The sequence below is a fragment of the Pan paniscus genome, chromosome 4, assembly GCF_029289425.2.
Source record: "Pan paniscus chromosome 4, NHGRI_mPanPan1-v2.0_pri, whole genome shotgun sequence".
Lineage (NCBI taxonomy): Eukaryota > Metazoa > Chordata > Mammalia > Primates > Hominidae > Pan > Pan paniscus.
Genome location: NC_073253.2, coordinates 24,643,346 through 24,664,917, shown reverse-complemented (window position 1 = coordinate 24,664,917; position 21,572 = coordinate 24,643,346). Strand labels below are relative to the sequence as shown.

The 21,572-nt window shown below is 37.1% G+C and overlaps 1 protein-coding gene across 3 annotated transcripts in view; it reads left to right on the top strand.

Moving 5' to 3' along the window:
- Positions 1-21,572, top strand: part of ADGRV1 (adhesion G protein-coupled receptor V1) — a 602,883-nt gene that overhangs the window by 170,975 nt on the left and 410,336 nt on the right. For all 3 annotated transcript variants that reach the window (XM_003822773.3, XM_055112209.1, XM_055112210.1), the window contains exons 51-53: positions 14,443-14,662; positions 14,988-15,192; positions 19,957-20,103. In XM_003822773.3, coding sequence (XP_003822821.2) covers positions 14,443-14,662; positions 14,988-15,192; positions 19,957-20,103 — 572 coding nt within the window. The remainder of the gene's footprint in view (positions 1-14,442; positions 14,663-14,987; positions 15,193-19,956; positions 20,104-21,572) is intronic.

Genomic DNA, 21,572 nt, shown 5'->3' with positions numbered 1-21,572 from the left:
TGTCTGCAGGTTGTAGGATTATTTTAGGGTTGGCAAGGAATCCCTTGGGTGGGCCAGTGATGATAAGGAGATGAAGCTGAGGCCAACTGGCATGGTGAGCTTATCAAGCTGGCTTATGGGGTGGGTGTTCATAGCATAGGGAGGAGACACAGACAGTGGGTCATCATGTCTCCTGTCGAGGTGTCTAGAGAATTTGTGAGCCAAGCCTGAGTGGCTCCACAGGTGACTCTGGATGAATCACAGTCCTGCTTTTAAATTGAGATATGGCAATTCTGTATGAATTAAATGGCACACAGTTATTAATTTGATATTATATGTAAGTCAATGTTACAATGCTATGAAGAATTCCTCTACTTAAAAGCCTTAATGTATGGTTGGAGAAGCAAGAAAAAATATTAAGATACTAATTCAAGGTACAGGACTATATTAGTCCATTCTCACACTGCTTTAGAAAACTATCTGAAACTGGGTATTTTATGAAGAAAAAAGGTTTAATTGACTCACAGTTCCACAGACTGTATAGAAAGCATGCTTTGGGAGGCCTCAGGAAGCTTACAGTCATGGCAGAAGGGTGAAGGGGAAGCAAGCACCTTCTTTACATGGTGGAGGGAAAAAGAGAGAGCAAAGGGGGAAGTGCTGCACACTTTTAAACAACTGGATCTTGGGAGAACTCCCCTACTATCACAAGAGCAGCAAGCGGGAAATCCGCCTCTATGATCCAATCACCTCCCACCAGGTCCCTCCCCCAACACTGAAAATTATAATTTGACATGAGATTTGGGTTGGGACACAGAGCCAAACCATTTCAATGACCAATAGCATTTGCTCTGTGAGGGGTAGAATTGGAGTGATTAAGAGAGACAAGAGAGAGCTTGAGCTATGTCTGTGTGGATTGGCAGGACACACTTTGGGCAGAGGGAAAGGTATGAGCAAAGGAGAAAGGCAGAAGTGTTTATAGCATTGAGGGCACCATTGGTAGATGCAAGTGCCAGGGACAGAGGATTTGACCAGAATGTTGTGGTGCTGAGATTGGAGATACAACACTGGAATCTAGAGAAGATGGCCTGGAATGGCAGGCACATGGTGCGCCTGTGCCTCAAATCATCCAGCAGTTTTCACACATTTTGCTCTTAGAATCTATTCATATTTATTGTGTAAGAGATTAAAACTGAGAAATTTTAAAGTCATTTATTTTAAAATGACAGCAATATACTCATTATGTGTAAATACAACGTTATTTTTAAAAAACACTTTCTAAAACGAACACTTTTATGAGAAGAATGGCATTGGTTTTATTTTAATTTTTGAAAATCTCTTTAATGTCTGGTTTAATACATGGTATATAGATTCTACTTTTTATTTATGTATTTAATTAATTTTTTTAAGGGACAGCATTTTGCTCATTTGTCAGGCTATAATGTAGTGATGCAATCATAGCTTACTGCAGCCTTGAACACATGAGTTCAAGCCGTACTCCCACCTCAGCCTCCTGAATAGCTAGGACTACAGGCATGCTCCATCATGCCCACTAATTAAAAAAAAGTTTTTTTTTAAAAGTGGAGTTTCTTTGTGTTGCCCAGCCTGGTCTTGAGCTCCAGGCTTCAGGAGATCCTCCTGCCTCAAAGTGCTGGGATTACAGTCATGAGACACTGTGCCCAACTGATTCTCCTAATTAATTAACTTTTTTCCATCTTTATTAAGGCTTGATTGACAAACATTGTATATATTTAAGATATACAATGTGATATTTTGATATACATATAATGATATGTATTTCCTCAATTGAGCTAATTAACCCATCCATTACCTCACATATTTACCTTTTTTTGAGAAAACACTTAAAATCTAGTCTCTTAGCAATTTCAAGTATACAATACATTATTGTTAACTATAGTTATTATGCTGTAGATTAGGTCCACAGAAATTACCCATCTTATAACTGAAAGTTGGTACTCTTTAATCAAAATCCCCCATTTCTCTCATGCCCTGGCCCCTGGCAAGCACAGTTCTACAATTTGCTTTTTTGAGTTTGACTTTTTCAGATTCCACATATAAGTGAGATCAGGCAGTACTTGTCTGAGTCTGAGTTCTCATGTCTGCATCTGAATTCAGTCTACTGCAGTATTATCAGTCATTTAGCCTCTGCTAAGTTCTGTACACTCATGAAAGAATGAGAATGAAGTAGAAAAACAGCATTATTATGAAAACAGCATTATTTTCATTTTATTATGCAAACAGTTTTGACCTCTGAAATTCTCTAAAAGGGTTTCAGTGTCTCTTAGATCCCTGGATCACACTCAGCAGTAGTGAGATAGAGAAATCCTTGAAGGCTTTTCAATGGCAAATGATGATCAAAGGCATGTTTTACAACTCCTCATAGCTTTGGTGTATAGAATATGCTGGATGAAGTAACTTGCAACTGCCTGGGCAAGAGTTGAAGAGGGCATTTAGCTGGGGTGAGAAATTAGGAATGAAGATTCTTGTGAGAAAGAGAAATTAGAAATGAAAATCCTTGTGGGAAAGAGAAGTTAGAAATGAAGATTCAACAACACTTGATGTCTGTTCAAATGTGGGGAGCAAAAGTTATTATACCTTGGCAACTGGGAGGAGAATGGTTTTAAATTAGGAAAAGACACAGAAAATGTCTGTAGTGGGAAATGTGATGAACTTGTTTATAGGTGTCTTTAGTTTGAGATAATATAGAAGCATGTGTAGGTGGTTAGTAGAGATGTGGAACTAGAATCAGAAAGAAATTGGAGTTAAAGGTTTGGATTTCGGAGACATCCATGCGTGGGGATAGTCGAACTCAAAAATGTTAAAATGTACAAAGTAAATTATATTGATTGCGAAGACTAGAAGATTTAGCACAAATACAGGAGTCAGTATTTGGAATTTTTCCCTTAGGTGCCCAACTACTGCTTTCTTTATCAAGCATTTAACATTTAGGCAGTGTTACCTTCAGTCACTTCAACTACTGACCAGGAATCACGGTTATTTATGTCTAACTTTTAAATTAGTATTATTTTTAATTTACAAGTTATAATTATATTACACATATTGAGTGTAATATGATGTTTTGATAAATGTATACAACATGGAATATTAAATCAAGCTATTAACATATCCATCACTTACTTAACATTTTTGTGATGATACAGTTGAAACGTACTCTTAGTTATTTTGAAATATACTATACATTATTATTGATTATAGTCACCCTGGTGTGCAGATCTCAAAAATTCCTCCTGTCTAGCCAAAATTTTGTACCTTTTGACCACCAACTTCCCATTCTCTTGCTCTTCCCCACCCTGGTGACTATTGTTGTACCCTTTGCTATGAATTCAACTTTTAAAAGATTCCGCAACTAGTGAGATCATGCAGTATTTGTCTTTCTGTGCCTAGCTTATTTACTTGGCATAATGTCTTCCAGATCCATCCATGTTGTCCCAAATGACAGAATTTTGTTCATTTTTTGAAGCGGAATAGTATTCCATCGCGTATATATACCACATTTTCTTTATCCATTCATCTGTTGATAGATATATAGTTTGAGTTCACATTTTGGCTATTGTGAATAGTGCCGTAATGAACATGGGAGTGCAGATATCCCTTTGACATACTGATTTCAATTTCTTTTGGCATATTCTTAGACAGAAGTGGGTATTGCTGGATCATTCTGTTCATTGTTGGGGAAACCTCCATACCATTTTCCACGACATCTTACTAGTTTACATTTCTACCAACAGTGCATCTGCAAGCATTTCCTTTTCTCCTCTTCTTCAACACTTATTTTTTTATAAGATTTATTCTAATAGGTGTGAGGTGATAGCTTATTTTGGTTTTAATTTTTATTTTCCTAATGATTAGTGATCAGCATTTTTTTCATGAACCTGTTGGCCATATATAAGGCATCTTCTAAGAAGTGTCTTTTCAGGTCTTTAGCCTATTTTTTTTTTTTTTTTTTTTTTTTGAGACAGAGTCTTGCTCTGACGCCCAGGCTAGAGTGCAGTGGTGCAATCTCAGCTCACTGCAACCTCTGCCTCCCGGGTTCAAGTGATTCTTCTGCCTCAGCCTCCTGAGTAGCTGGGATTACAGGCACCTGCCACCATGCCCAGCTAATTTCACCATCTTGGCCAGGCTGGTCTCAAACTCCTGACCTCATGATCCACCTGCCTCAGCCTCCCAAAGTGCTGGGATTATAGGCGTGAGCCCCTGGGCCCGGCCTAGCCTATTTTTTAATTGGGTTGTTTCCTTGCTATTGAGTTATTTGAGTTTCTTATATAGTTTGGATATTAACCATTTATCAGATAGCTGTATGGGTTTAAAATGTTTTTTCCCATTCTTTGGGTTGTCCCTTCATTTTGTGATTGTTTCCTTTGCTGTGCAGAAACTTTTTAATTTGATGCAATCCCATTTGCCTATTTTTGCTTTTGTCACCTCAACTTCTGGAGTCAATCAAAAAATCCTTGCCCAGATTAATGTCATGGGGATATTCCCCGTTTTCACTGAGTAGTTTATAACTTAAGGTCTTTAATTTATTTTGAGTTGATTTATGTATTTGGTATGAAATAATGGATCTAATTTCATTCTTCCACATGTGGATATCCAGTTTTCTCAACACCATTTATTGAATAGACTCTCTTTCTTCATTGTGTGTTCTTGGCACCTTTGTCAAAAATCAATTGGTTGTGAAAGTGTGAGTTAATATCTGGGCTTTCTATCCTATCCCATTTGATCAGTCAGTCTGTTTTTATGCCAGTACCAAGATGTTTTGATCATAATTGCTTTATATTTTGAAGTCAGGTAGTGTGATGCATCCAGCCTTGTTCTTTTTGCTTGAGATTGTTTTGTCTATTCAGAGTGTTTTGTGGTTTCATATGAATTTAAATATTTTTTTATTTCTGTGAAAATAGAAAAATGATACCAGAATTTTGATAAGGACTGCATTGAATCTGTAGATCACTTTGGGTAGCATGGACATTTTAACAATATTCATTCCTTCAATTCATGAATATAGGATATCTTTTTATTTATTTGTGGTTTTTTCTATTTCTTTCATCAGTGTTGTACAGTTTTCAGTATACCAGTCGTTCGTCTTCTTAGTTAAATTTACTCCAAAATATTTTATCTTATTTTTTATTGCTGTTGTAAATAGGCTTGTTTTCTTAACTTTTTTGGATAGCTAGTTATTAGTGTATAGAAATGCTACAGATTTTTGTATGTTGATTTTGTATCCTACGACTTTACTGACTTCAGTTATCAGTTCTAAGAGTTTGTTTTAATGCAAACTTTAGAGTTTTCAATGTATAAAACATGTTGTCAGCAAACAGAGACAATTTAATTTCTTCCATTCCTATTTAGGTATGTCTTATTTTTTTCTCTCGCTTAATTGCTTTGGCTGGAACTTTCAGAACTATGTTGAAAGGAAGTGACAATAGTGGGCATCTTTGTCTTGGCCAGGATCTTGGAGAAAACCTTTTTCAACTTTTCACCATTGAGTATAATGTTGGTTACTTGTTTGTTATATGTGACTTTTATTTAGTGAAGTACATTTCCTCTATACCTATTATTTTGAGAGCTTTTATCATGAAAGGATGTTGATTTTTTTCAAATACTTACTTTGCATCGATTTAGATGATTATTTGGTTTTTATTCTTTATTTTCTTAGTGTAGTGAATCACATTTCTTGATCTGCATATATTGAACCATCCATAAATTCCAAGAATAAATCCCACTTGATCATGGTGAATGATTCCTTTATTGCATTGTTGAATTCAATTTGCTATTGTCTTACTAGGGATTTTTGCATCTTTGTTCATCAGAGATATTGGCCTGTAATTTCTTTTTTTCTTATAGGGTCTTTGGCCTTTATATCAGGATAATGCTGGCCATGTAAAATGAATTTGGAATTATCCTCTGTTCTTCAATTTTTTGGAGTATTTTAAGAAGGATTGGTATTTGCTCTTTAAATGTTTGGTAGCATTCAGCCATGAAGGCATCAGGTTCTGGGACTTTCTTTGATATGAGTCATTTTATGACTGATTTAATTTCCTTACTCATTATTGATCTGCTTAGGTTTTCTATCTCTTCATGATTCAGTTTTAGTAGGTGCTATGTGTCTAGACGTTTATTCATTTTTTCAAGGTTATCCAATTTTTGGCACACAACTGTGGTAGTTTCTCTTGATCCTTTGTATTTCCGTATTTCTGTGGTATCTGTCGTAATGTCTCTACTTTTATTTCTGATTTTGTTTGAATCTGTACTTTTTTTCTTAGTTGATGTAGCTAAGGGTTTGTCAACTTTTTCTTTTAAAAAAAACCAATTCTTAGTTTTATTTATTTTTTTCTATTGTTTTTCTAGTCTTTTATTTATTTTTGCTCTTTGTTATTTGCTTCCTTCTGTTAACTTTGGGCTTAGTTTGTTCTTTTTCTATTTCCTTTAGTTGTAATATTAGACCATTTATTTGAGATTTTATTTCTTTTTCAATACAGGCGTTTATTGCTGTAAATTTTCCTTTTTGGACTGTTTTTGCTGCATACCATACATTTTAGTATATTATTTTTATTTTTGTCATAAGGTATCTTTTTATTTCTTCTGCAAGTCATTTATTGTTTAGAGTATATTTAATTTCTACATATTTGTGAATTTCCCAAGATTTCTTCTGTTATTGATTTCTAGCTTAATGCCATTATGATCAGAAAACATACTTGCTATGCTTTCAGTGCTCTTAAATTTGTTAAGACTTGTTTTGTGGCCTAACATATGGTCTATCCTGAAGACTGTTCTGTTTGCTTGAGAAGAAAGTATATTCTATTGCTGTTGGATAGAAGATTTTGTATATGTCTGTTAGGTCTATTTGGTCTACAGTGTAATTAAGTCCAGTGTTTTCTTATTGATGTGCTGTCTAGTCCATTTATTGTTAAAAGTGGGATACTGGGGTCCCCTACTATTATTGTATTGCAGTCTATATCACCCTTCAGATCATTTAATAATTGCTTTATTATTTAGGTGCTCCAATGTTGGGTGTATATATATTTATAATTGCTATGTTTTCTTGATGAATTTACCCTCTTGTTGTTATAGAATGGTCTTCTTTGTCCCTTTTTATAGTTTTTTACTTAAAGTCTATTTTACCTGATATATCTACCCTTCTGTTTTGACTTACATTTGCAAGGAATGCCTTTTTCCATTCCTTCATTTTCACTTTATATGTGTTGTTATTGGTAAATAGTCTCTTGTAGGCAGCATATGATTGGATCTTATTTTTTTTTTAATACATTCAGCCATTCTGTGTCTTTCGATGAATTTAATCAATTTCATTCAGGATAATTATTAATAGGAACAGACTTGCTACTGCCCTTTCATTATTTGTTTTCTGTTTGTTTTGTAGATCTTTTGTTTCTTTCTTCTTCTCTTGCTGTTTTCCTTTGTGGCTTGATGGTTTCCTATGGTGGTCTGCTTTGAATCCTTTCTTTTCATAGTTTTTGCTTCCACAGTAGTTTTCTGCTTTGTGGTTACCATGAGGCTTACATAAAACATCTTGTACTCAGAAACAGCTATTTTAAATTGATAAAAAATTAACTTCATAGCAAACAAAAACTATATTTTTATGTTCTCTCCCCTAAAACTTTTATGATTTTGATCTCAGAATTTTTTTTGTAATTTGTATTTCTTAACAGTTTATTATAGCTACAGTTATTTTTAATAGTTTCGTCTTTTAAACCTCAGAGATAAATTTGCTTTATATAATCACCTTACGTTATTAGAATATCCTGAACATGACTATATTACTTATACATTCAGTTTTCTTTAAATTTTCTCATGTTTTATGTTATTAGTTATCAGACTTTCATTTAAGCTTAAATAACTCCCTTTAGCAATTCTATAGAGCAGGCCGAGTGGTAACAAACTCTCTTAGCCTTTGTCTGGGAAAAATTTAATTCTCTCTTGTTTCTGAAGGACAGCTTTCCTGAGTAAAGTATTCTTGGTGGAAGTTTTTTTCCCCTTCTTCATTACTTTGAGTTTATTATTCTACTCTCTCATGGTCTGCAGGGTTTCTGCTGAGAAATCTGCTAATTAGCCATATTGAGACTCCTTTGAATGCGACTATATTCTCTATCTCTTGCTGCTTTCAGTATTCTTTCTTTGTGTTTGATTTTTGTCTGGGTAAACTCTTCATTGAGTTGAATTTGACTGGAGAACTTTGAGCTTCCAATTTCTAGATAGTGTTGTCTTTCCCCAGATTTAGGCATTTTTCAGCCATTATTTTTAAAAATAATGATTCTTGGTATTTTTTCTTTCTCTTCTTTGGGAACTCCTGTTATGTACAGCTTAGTTCTCTTGATTGTGTCACATAATTCCTATAGGCCTTCTCTATTCTTTTTCATTCTTTTTTATTTTTGCTTCTTTGACTGGATAACTTTAAGTATCCTATCTTTTAATTCACTAATTTTCTTTCTTCTGCTTGATCAAGTCTGATGTTGAAATTTTCTACTGAATTTTTAGAATAGTCATTGTATTCCTTATCTCTAGCGTTTCTGTTTGTTTTTTTGTTTGTTTTTATTTCTTTGTCAAATTTCTTATTTTGTTAATGAATTGTTTTCCAAATTGCATTTACTGTTTCATCTGTATTTTCTTATAGTTCCCTGAACTTCAAGAGAATTATTCTGAATTTTTGTCATTCATTTTATAGATCTCCATTTCTTCAAGATCCATTATTGGAACTTTATTAGTTTCTTTTGGTCATATTTTCCCTGATTTAAAAAAAATCCTTATGTTGGCATCTGCACATGTGAGGAAACAGCCACCCTTTTCAGGCTTTTCTGGTGTTCTGTGGTGGTGATAGAACTTCACTATTTAGTCTAGCTTGGGATTCTGGTTGGGTTAGTTGGTAGTGACCCCAGACAAGTAGACTTTGTTATCATGTTTTGTATTTGGGCTGGGCTGTTACCTGTGACCTGGGATCAAATGGAAGTGCTGGCTGTGCTCTGAGATCCAGTGACATCTCTGGTTGGGGTCTTCCGTAAGTCAGAACTGTTGCCTGGACTTAGTAATTGCCTCTGATCAGTGTTGTAGATTGTCTTCTCTGGCTGGATAGTACTGTGGTTTGGGATCTATATCTGCGCAGGGCTACCTACTTGGCTGGGAGGCTGGGTGAGGTGTCTAGATTGCTACTTAACTACTCAGGGTAGGCAGGACTGCAGGCTATGCTGCATAGATATGCATGGACATGGGCTTGCCTCCCATACTAGGGTAACCTTAAGCAGAGCACTGAGGTTTGGTTTAGTAGCTGTTTAGCTGCTGGAGTTGAGCAGAGTCAGATGCTCCCCTCAGAAGACATTCACACACATGCACATGACTCCTTGCCTGGCAAGGGCTTAAGGAGAGCCCCAGGATTTGGTTGGATTGATGCTCACTAGCTGAGTCTGGGCAGGACTAGATTCAGATAATTGCTGACCTGCTTTTAACTTCTAGCTTGGAGCGAAGTTAAGGAAAGTACTGGGGCTTGGCTAAGTCACAGCTCTGCAGCTGGGTGTGAGTAGGGTCAGATGCTCTCTTTGGATAATCCGTGGGTCTGGGAAGGGTCAGAGGGTCCCTTTGTGGATAATGCTGACCTGCCCTTGCTTCTTGGCCTGGAAGTGGCTGTGAAGGAGATCACCAGGGCTTGGCTAGGTCACAGCTCTGTGGCTGCATCTAGGTGAGGTCAGATGCTCCCTCTGTGAATGATGACAAATGTACCCCTGCCTTCTGGCCTGAGAAAGGACTAAAGAGTACTCTAGAGCTTGGTTGGGTTGCAGCTCAATCACTAAGCTTCGGTGGAGCTAGATGTTTACTCAGCAGATAATTATCAACATGCCGCTATCTCCTGGCCTGGGGAAGTTTTAAGGAGAGCACGCAGGCTGGCTATGGAAGCTGGCCAGGGATTTGGGCCTGGGAGGCCTGTCAACTGTGCCTCATTCAGAGCAATGCTGTTGGGTATCCTTTCTGGTGGTGTGCCTCCACTGGCCACAAGGCAGAGCCACCACCAAGATCTGCTTGTCTGTCACTGTGAGCCCTACCCCTGTTCGTTGTTTCTAAGTGACCTCAGGTGGTCTAGCCCTGTTGATAGCTAGTGTTTCCAGTGGGGCAAGACAAGGGAGTGTTACCTGTGAATGGGCCCAGAATGTTGGGGAAGCTGAATGTCTGCCTCCAACTCCACTCTCTCTTCCCTCTGTAAAAACCCACAGTTCCCAGGGAATCTCTTGTGTGCCGGACTGTGCTGGCTTGGGGGAGGGGCAACATAGTCAAAGAGAAACTGTTCCTCTTACACTTCAAGTGTAGCTGTTCTTTGTCTGTGGTCCAAGGGGTTGTTTCAGCCTCACTCCCATGTTCTGGGATATTCATCAAGGTATTCTTGTCTCTGAATAGTTGCAAATTGGATTTCTGTAGAAAACGGTGGAGCCAGAGAGTTCCTATTCCACCATCTTGCTGATGTCATTCTATTTACCTCTCACTTTTTATAGATTGTTTCTCACATTGTACTTTGTTTCCATGTTTTCTACTCCTTCCTCCTCATCCCTGTGGAATGCCCATACCACATTCTCCCAGTCCCCAGCCACCTCCTACCTGGACATTACATCACTTCCTGGCCTCCACACTATCTTTACTTTGCCACCAGAGTCCTCTGCCTGTCTCTGTTCTGCTCATTCTTTCCTTAAATAACTTCTCTTTATGTTGTCAACACTTTGACTCGTCATAAATCTGTTATTATCCTAAGATATACAACTTGAGTAACTTATTCATTCAACAAGTGATTTGTTGAGTAAATTATGTATCTTTCATCATATATTTGTTTAGTTTTTGTCTACCTGTCCTTTAATTTTTTACCTTTATTATATTTGCTTTTCTTATTCCTCAAGTATTCAAGTGGACTAACTATGTCTCCTTGAGTCACTTATTATTATTCAAAATAGTTGCCTAATGAATGTTTTTAAGGATGATGAGTGCTGCCTGAAGGGCCATTAATTAAAGTTATAGAATTCTCTTTAAAGATTTAAAAAATATATAATAGGCATACTTTCTAAAAGAATTTGCAAAAAATTCTGCCAGCGGCTTGTTAAAGGACCCATTGTGAGGTCTCTTTATTTCTTTTGTTTCTATGACTTGAGGCTGTAGAAGTATGAAAAGATTGTAGGTAATTATTTAGAATGGCTTATTATAGATCTCCTGAAAGCTGAAATTATGCATTAAATAATGTTCAAGGGCTTTCTTATTTTGAATGTGTCAAATATTTTATTAAAAGTATTAGATTGGAGCTATAACCATGAGGATCACATATTTATTCTGGTTAATGACTTGACAGAGATTATTGGGTGGTGACTGAATTCTTTAAATGGAAGAAGAAGAATGAATATGACAAAGACTACAAGGACATATAAACTTATCTTCGCTTTCACCCTTTTCTCCTTTAGTAGTTAATAGATATTTTTAAGTGCAATTATGTGCCAAGCACATTGATAGACCCTGGGGAAACAAGGGTAAGCAAAACTACATATAAACCCTGCGCTGAAGAAGTTTTACAAGTAGCAGGGAAGAGAGATATTATGTATAATCATACATATAAGTTTCTAGTTATAAATGGATAACTGCTGTGAAAGGATAGAATACTTTCATACTACAAAATGAGAGGACTTGCCCTGGTCTAAGAGATGCCCAGAAAACTTACTTAAGGAAGAATCATTTAATTGAGAATTATATGTTGAGTAGGAGTTGAAGAGGCAGAGTTGATGATGGATCAGGTTCTAGGCAAAGAGAGGTCAGGTGGTGGTGGTGAGCATGTGCTTTTAGGGAACTGGAAAGGGACCAATGTGGCCCAAATACAGACAGTAAGGGAACAGTGATACTGGGTTTAACTGAAGATGTAATCAGATAGGGACTTAAAGGATTATGGTCTTTATCCTAAAAGTATTGAGATGCCTTTCTTGAGGAGGTGATGGGGAGGTGGAGATAGAGAGATGGGCAGAGAGAAAGAGACAGAGCATGTGTGTGTGTGTGCACGGGTGTGCATGCATGTGTGGCTGCCATGGAGGAAAAACTTAAATGTTAGAAGAGAAGATGTCTGAGAAAGAGCTGGAGGCGCATTCTTTAGAGATGTTGAAAGATGAAGCTTGGAAAGTGGTAGGTGATGCTGGTTAGAGAAGTAGATTGATTCAGATGATGTCTCACAAGTAAAACCACGGGGGTTGGTGATAGATTAGATACGGAGGGAGACAAGAAAGAGGATGTCAAAGATGAGCCCTAATTTCTGCATCTGGTGGGTGAATGGTAGTACTGTAACTTTTGTGGTGGTGATTGCTTGGGAGAGGACCAGGCTTTTAGGGGCAGAGAAAATGAGTTTGGTTGGAATATGTTAAGTATGCCATTCACATGCAGAGTAAGCGCTACTGATTATAGAGTTTAGAGGAGGGTCTTGGTTTGCTGATATACATTGGAAGTCCGTAAGTACAGAAGGTCATTTTGCTACAGGCAGAGGTTATCTTGGTTGAGACTATTGAATCAGCTCATTTTAAACTTCAGAGATGTTGAGATGCCCCTGAATTAATTTTTTTACTCAATGTCTCCAGTTTTATAAAACTTGATGAAAAATATATGGCCATTTAAAATGCAAATTTATTGATAGCCTTTTTATTGACTGCCTTAACTTTTTATGCAACGTTTGCTGAAGTGTGTAGTATTTAAGTCCATTACTATAAATAAGCATGAACAGTGGTTCTTGATATGTAAGAGTAAGGATATGGGGCTTTCCATTGTAACCTATGGGCTAAAATTGTAGAAGAGGCTCATATGTTCTTATTCTTGGTGCTATTTTAATATCTAACCAATCTCATTTAATATCTTTTTTTTTTTTTTGAGATGGAGTCTTAATGTGTTGCCCAGGCTAGAGAGCAGTGGCACGATCTCGGCTCACTGCAAGCTTTGCCCCCTGGGTCCACGCCATTCTCCTGCCTCAGCCTCCCAAGTAGCTGGGACTACAGGTGCCCACCACCATGCCCGGCTAATTTTTTGTATTTTTAGTAGAAACAGGGTTTCACCATGTTAGCCAGGATGGTCTCGATCTCCCGACCTCGTGATCTTCCTGCCTCTGCCTCCCAAAGTGCTGGGATTACAGGCATGAGCCACCGTGCCCGGCCTCATTTGATATCTTTATGTTCCAATGTGTTTATCTAAGTACTGGAATTTGTGCATGTTTTTCTATGATTTCTCATTTTTTCTCCCAGTTTTATTTAAGTCTGGAAATTATTTAGTATTGTATATAATATAGGAAGCCCCCTTCCTTCTTAACTTGTGTAGATATAAATATGTCCTTTGGCTATTTTTTACTTCTTTTTTAGAAGCAACCCTATTAACTGATATATATACATATGGACAAGATCTAACTCTGTTGCCTAGGGTAGAGTGCAGTAGCATGATCATGGTTCATTGCAACCTTGACCTCCTGGGTTCAAATGATCCTGCCACCTCAGCTTCCCAGGCATCTGGGACCGCAGGTGCTTGCCACCATGCCTGGCTAATTTTTGTTTTTTGTAAAGACAGGCTCCCACTATGTTGCCGGGTCTCGAACTCCTGGGCTCAAGCAATCTTCCTGCTTTGGCCTCCCAAAGTGCTAGGATTACAGATGTGAGCCACTGCACCCAGCCTTGCTTTGAACTATCAAAAGTATGGTTTCCTGATAACATTTCAAGAACATTGGAAGAATATACTTTAAGAGTCATAAATTTGTTCATATCCTTTGGCCTAATTAATTAACTTGAATAATTTATCAAGTGAAGATAATTAACATGAATAATTCTGTCTCTACTTAATATTTAATAATTAAATATACAATAACAAATATCAAATGTAGGGAAATTATTAAATATATTTTGATCAACCATATATATTATCTATGCACTGAAATTATAGACGTGAAAACTATGTAGAAACACAGAAAACTGTAATAGTATAGACATGGCGTAATATTGTTAATTAAGAGTTTTTTGTATTTATACTGTTTATAACTGTGTCAATTATGAATTCATATGAATGATAACTAGAAAGGAAAATGAAACATTTCATGATGGGATTATGAGTATGTTTCACTTTTTAAAATATCCTACTATGCTATCTAATAAATATTAAGATGAATATAAAAGAGTTTAAAATTAGTTTCGGTTTTAGCAGCCAGTAATTTCTTTTTTATTAAATGGGTATGGATACCTCATCAAGCTGGCTTGATCATTCTAAAGCACTTAAAAAATCATTATTTACATCCAGTTATTTCAGAAATTGAAGTATATTTAGTTACCTCAGAAATCACAATGGAACTTTGAGATTTTGGAAGATTTTGCTTTGGAACCGATGCAGGGAGTGTGGGAGGTGACAGTTTATATCTCACTCTAGTTGTTTTTTCTTTCCTTCCTGCAGCCCACATACTTCTTATTGGCCAAGATATGTCTGCTGTTTACTGCTGGAATTCGGAGCTTAATCACTTCTCTTTTGTTCTGGAAGTACCTTCTGCTTATGATGTGGCTTCTGTTACAGTAAAGTCCCTTAATTCAAGCAAGAATTTAATAGCTCTAGTGGGAACTCGTTCACATATATATGAGCTAGCCTACATTTCCAGCCATTCTGACTTTATTCCTGGGTAGGTTCAACATTTTTTGCTAAGTATCTTTATGCTCACTGTAATTTTGTATGACAGCTCATTTCCAAGTCTTTATTTAGTGACTGAAAAATATACAAAATATAAGAGCTATTTATCAGCCTGAAATTTGGTTATTATCCATATTTCTAATATCTTTTCTACCAAGTTAATCAGTATTACATGAATATTTTGGATTAAAATTTTAGTTATGAAATGTTGTGATTCTTCCAAACCTTTAATATCAATTAATGTAATGAGTAGTCTACTATGTATATATCTTAAATTTGTTGTAGTTGACTTATTTTGTATATGCTTCTTATGGTAGTTCAGGTGAACTGATATTTGAACCTGGTGACAGAGAAGCTACAATAGCAGTAAATATCCTTGATGATACAGTTCCAGAAAAAGAAGAATCCTTCAAAGTTCAACTTAAAAATCCCAAAGGAGGAGCAGAGATTGGCATTAATGATTCTGTAACAATAACCATTCTGTCTAATGATGATGCCTATGGAATTGTTGCATTTGCTCAGGTAATGATACTGAAGACCCCACACTTGCAATGCAAAATGTTTTATTTATTGTATTTGTGTATTAGCTATTATTAGCACTCAGTAAGTCATAGTTTGAGTATCATCAGCCTCTCTCCCTTCCCTTTCCCCTGCCTCCCTTTTATGTGCATTCTAGGGTGAATTCTACTGACATTTTGCAATTTACAGTCTTACACACTGGACTCTGAGTCAACTTGTCCTAATCATTTTGTTATTTTCAGATTCCTTTTATAGGATTGACTTTGAAATGTTACAAGTTGATCTTGGTCTAAAAGTTTGGCTCTGCTGTTAGCTGTTACCAGAGAGAAAGGATGAAATAGATGCTAAATGCAATATATGCTGTGTGATACACACATCACATACAAATATATTACTGTCCTATTATGCTTTGTTACTTCTGTGGAGAGGGGAAGAGAATGAGAGGTCGAGTGGGGGGAGGGTGGAGGAGAGAGAGAGGGTTGTAATTATATGTATGTTGGGCATGTAGTTGTCTTTTCCTGAGGAAAGAGAACCATGCAAATCCTAAGTTACTTCCGTGCCCAGATTTCATATTTCTTTATCAGCAAGCAAAAGGACATCTGTTATTTGCATCATTTAGTCCTTTTGGCAAAGTGAATTCTTACTTCTTAATTTGAGTTATAGCTGCAGCTATCATGTATCTTTCTCTGAAATATTTTTCATATGAGGAAAACCTAACCCAAATTTGCCTGCACACCAAGAGCATGTCCTCAGAGAAAGTGAGCTTCGGGACTAGTTGGATACTCTACCATGTCATTTTGGCTGAGATTGTTTCCATCTCTCTACTTTCCCATCACAAAATTGACTTTCATTTGGTTGTTTGAAAGCTGATGTTATTGTTAAGGTTACTATGTTCTGTTCATGTTCATTTGGGGCAGAGAGAGATATTTTATGAGATTCTCAAAGTAAAGAAGACATTTCCCAAAAGACTCTAGAAAATGGCTTATGTCTCATTGTCCAGAACTGGGTAACAAGCCCACTCACTCATTCATTCATTAATTCATGCAGCAGTTATTTAACAAATGCCTGTTAGGTACCAGATACTGTTTCAGATGCTACAGTCAAGTTAGAAAATAAAATGGTAAAATTCTTTATTTTCATGGTCCTTAAATTCTAGAGAGGGCAAGGGGAGAAAGACAGTAAACACAGACATAAGAAAATATGTACTATATCTGATGGTGATGAGTGTACTATGAAGAAGCGTTAGGCAAGGAAGGCAGATGGAGAATGCAAGGGAGGGAGTGGAGGTTGTATGTGGGGAAATCTAAAATAGGATGATCAGTAAGGGCTGTTTGGAGGAAATGACAAAATGACAAAGACTGGTGGGGGATGAGGGTGTGAGCTATGTAATATCTGGGGTAGGAACATTTAAAGCAGAAGGACACATCAGCAAGAGCAAAGGCCCTGCAGTGTAGCCCTGCCCACCTGGAGCAACAAGGAGGCCACTGTGGCTGATGTCTGCATGTGATAGGGTATGAGGTTCAACAGGTGCAGGGCCAGGACTCTGTGTCAGGGATCCCCATGACCACCCACAGTTTCGATGAGTCACTAAGAGGACTCACAGGACCTAGCATTTAGTCATACCCATGGCTATGATTTATTACGGCAAACAATACAAAATAAAATCATTGAAGGGAAAAAGCTCATGGGGTGTAAAGTCCAGAGGAAGCCAGGGCAAGCTTCTAAGATTCCCCCTCCCACCCCCATCCATTGACACAGGACACACTTAATTCCCCAGCACTGAGTTGTCACAACATGTATAAAATGTTGCCAACCAGGGAAGCATACTAGGGAGTCAGTGCCCAGGATTTTAACTGGGGTCTGATCATGCACGCACCCTCTGCCTGGCACATACCAAAATTCTAGACTCTCAGAAAGAAATGAATGTTCAGCCTAAACCACAATTATTACGCAGTTTAGGCACTGGGAGCTGCTTAATAGTTCCAGAATGGTGGGAAGTCTCCTGAAATCCAAGTTCCCAGACACCAGCGGAGAGCCGACCTGTGAACAAGCCTTTAAGGATAGCAGTCAGGTCTGCTGTGTGAACACTTTCCTGCATAAGTCCATTAGCATTGTAATGAGTTTGGGCCCTGAGGGAATTAGAGAGCCTTTGAAGGGGAGGAGTAGAAAAGTGAATGATCTGACTCACATTTTAGAAGGAACAACTCTGACCATAGTATAGAGAATAGATTGTAAGTGGGCAAGGACAGAAACAGACCAGTTAGGAATTATTACAGTAATAAATGATGGAGCTATGGGAAGCATGAATTTGCTGCTCATTGAGATATGGATGACTATAGGAAGAGCAGGTTTAGGGGATAAGATGAGGAGTTTTGGATGTGCTTAAAGTCTTGTGTCTGTTGCATGCAAGGGTCAGAAGTTTACACTACTACTCAATCTGGTCCATTCCTGGAGCTAAGCATAGATCAGCTTCCTCTGAGGCATCTCTGCCCAATAGGGATATAATGTGTGCCTCATATGTAAATTTAAGTTTCCTAGCAGCCTACATTTTTTAAAAAGTAGAAAGAAGCAGGTCATTTGATTTTAATATATTTTATTTAACCCAATGTATCTGGAATATTTTTTCAACATACAATCAACATAAAATTATTGAGGAAATAGTTTACATTTTTCATATCTTGTCTTCAAATTTTAGTGCGCATTTTACACTTATAGACTAGCTACACTAACTACATTTCAATTGGTCAATAGCCACATGTGGCCAGTGGCTACTGTGAAGGAGAAGGCAACCCTAAGACGTGAACTGGGTCTTGAGTGGGGAGAGTTAGAAAGAAACAAGAGGAACCTATTCTTATTAGGTACTCACTTGTTTCTTCACTTTCTTCAGATCTCTGCAAAATGATACCTTACCAGAAAGATCTTCATTGATGGAAAATTGCAGCTCCCCACCATCATTCTGTATCTTTTTATCCTCATAAAAAGTTTCTTCTTTATGACACTTATAATTGCCTAGTTTGTCTATCTATCATCAAGGTTTTTTTTTGTTTTGTTTTGTTTTGTTTTTTTAGCTAGAATTGAAGAGTATGAGAGCTGGTATACTGCTGTGCTCACAGCTTTATCCCTGCACCCAGAAAAGTGCCTGGCACACATTAGGGGCTTAGGATGAACCTGTCATTCTGTGGGAGAGGCAGAACACTTACAAGGCCTTCTCAAGGCCTTATACAAGTCTATAGGGCAGAGCTGGGCTTCCTGGGGTGAGAACCGACATGCTCTGCTGTGTGGTTCCATCTTCTCACCCTGCAGCCTTGCAGCAGATGGAGAGCACATGCTATTCCTCAGCTGTTTGAGCATGGTAGATTTCCCTTTATGAAGCTTGTTCCAAAATTCTTCTGGAGACGTACAATTACTGTTATTCAATACTTGCCAATAGATACTGAATTCTTTCAATCTGTTCAGTAGAATTCTTCATTACAGGTCTTTGATGTCTGGACAATCTCATTTCAAAATGAGATATAGCAGATAATGAGAATTTCTTGAATATTTTCTGGCTGCATGAAGTGCTCATTTTATTAACCCTCATTGATGGAGGGCATGGAGCCAGAGAGAGCTGGCTCTTTAAAAAGGCATTGTCTTTTGTGAATAAATTATGTGCATATTTTAAAATCAAGGCATTTTATTTAGGAATGTTTGATTGCCTGGAGCAAGATTTTATTACAATGTAACATCTGTAACAATGTGTTAAAATGCTGTGTAAAATATTGCTAAAGGATAGGATCGCTACTCAAATTAGCATTCTAAGTAAAAGCTCTCATAAGTTTTAAGAAATTAATGGGGGACTCTCTTTTCAGGTTATCATAGTGACCTGAATGGGAAGATTTTCAAAAATCTTTACACTCCATATTCTTGCTTTACTGCATATGGAAAATCCAGGGGTATTGTAAGAAGAGATTCTTTGAAGCATTCATTTTGAGGAACAGTTCATGAAATGGCTGACAAGAGATGTTGTGTATGTTTGGTGAAGAATGGTGTAGTCACACAGAAACAGATAATTAGTTTGGGACAAAAGAAAGAGGCTAGGAAGCATAGATAAGAAGAAAGTAAGTAAGTAATTCTATCATAAGGGAAAGGGATATTTCAGGCAGGAAAAAACAGTTGTAAAGGCCATGAGCTAAGGATGAAACACCATCAAAGGAGGCAGAAGAGCCCACAGAAACATTTCCGAGGATATGAATTTAAGAATAAGAGACATTTGCCAGTGATCAAGGAGAAAGCTCTAATTCTCATGACATCGTTGTGCATGGATGGGATGTTGGAAACCATATAGGTCAAGCTCTTCTTTTACAAATAGGAAACAAAGACCTAGTGGGATTGCCAGAAAGGCTTCCCTACTCTCCTGACTCTATATCCTTTCTCTTCTACAAACTTTTTACATGCTATGAATACTTTTACAAAAGTACACGCTTTCTGAGTATGAATGTAATATATGTTCACTGAACAAAATTTGAAAAATTTAGAAACAGAAACATAAAATAATCCTATAATAATTAACATTTTTGCTTACTTTCACTTAGTCTTTTACTTATTCAAACATGTGTGTTTTAAATCATGGTCATTCTATATGACTGTTTTTTAATTGTCGTTTTCACTTACTATGTCATGTTGCTTAGGACCGCAAAGTTTGCAAATCCATAATAACATGAGACAAAAAAAGAAGTCTGATTAGGTAATTTCAGGGAACCCCTTGTGACTTTCTGTGTATTTTTTCAGAATTCATTATATAAGCAAGTGGAAGAAATGGAGCAAGATAGCCTAGTAACCTTGAACGTTGAACGCTTAAAAGGAACATATGGCCGTATAACCATAGCATGGGAAGCTGATGGAAGTATTAGTGATATATTTCCTACCTCAGGAGTGGTATGTAATTTACAAAGTTATGGGAAACACTTTTAAGTTATGGTTACTAGTGATGTATGGGACCAAATCCTGCCTTAAGGATGAAGTGTTTGAGTTTGACCATATCAACACTGAATTCCTACTAATCATTGTAGAGAGGGATATAATTTAAGGTTAGTTTTCTGGTTGTGGGTATTGTTCTTTTTTAAAAAAATATAAAACCAAAATTGTCCTTTAAAAAGTCATTCTTTTTGAGTTTCAGTACATTCGTTGGCCACATTGTGGGTGCATTACATTGTTAGAAGGATAAAATCAACCAAATAGGATCAAAATGTGGTTTCCAGGTTTAGGCACAATGGAAGTAGTAAGTAGGGAACAAGTCTGTGTAAAACAGTCGGACTTATGAAAAAGTAGATCTGAGTTGTGGAGTGATATAGGTTGGGCTTCCTGTAAATAGACTCTGAGATTGAGATTTGTGGACAGAAGGATTTTGGGGAGATACATCTATGAGGATGTGAGGAAGGTGAGGATGTGCAGAGGGAGAAGTTGATCCACAGGCAATTGCAACTGAGGTTGATTGCAACTGAGTTCAGGAGATGAGCTGATCCTTAGGAGTTGTTCCCAGTTTAGAGCTAAGCCATTGATATCCCCATTTTAGCAGTCCTTGACTTTAGGCCACCCTCAGGGTTGGGTATAACCTTGAGTAAGACAATTTGCTGTAGCAAAGGGTGATTCCCAATGAGGAGCACAGAACCTGTTGTTCCCAGCAGCCGAGGGATGGGTACATCAGCCCCAAGAAGGGATCTGGGCAGACGACGAGATTATCTATTACTGGAGAATAGTATAAAGTTGGAGCTGAGGTTCAAGAATGGAATAAGAATGAGCCAAATAAGTACATGATTAACAACAAGAGGGATCAGAGAGCCTTTTGTTCCTAGCTGGAAGATGGGTTGTCTTCTTGGCTTGCCTTTGGTTTCATAGATTAGTCTGTGTATATTGCCCAAATGCTTCTCTGAAGAGTTCTTTTAAAGGAACTCTCATGGAACTGTCTCAAAAAAAGGACAGGTATATATCATGGTTCATCATTTCTAGGTTTCTGTATTATTTCAAACGTGATTGGAGCTTCTGTATATTAAGAATGTTATAGCAAATTCTATTGCATTTAATATTTACTTTAGGTAAGCTACCAGAACTGTAAGTTGTGTCTGTCAGGTTCTATATGTTCTGATTTGTGTTTCTCCAGTTATCATTTCTTATATAAACATGATTACAATTATTTCTAATTTAAATATATAATGGTACCTTAAACATAGACTATAGTTTGGAAGAATTAATTATTTCATTCAGGGAGCTAGTATATCTTTTTTCTGTAAAGGGCCAGATAGTAAATATTTTAGGCTTTGTGAGCCATTTGGTCTCTTTCACTACTGCTTTGCCTTTGTAGTAGAATTGTGCTAGGCAATATAAGCAATATTAGCAGACAATATAGG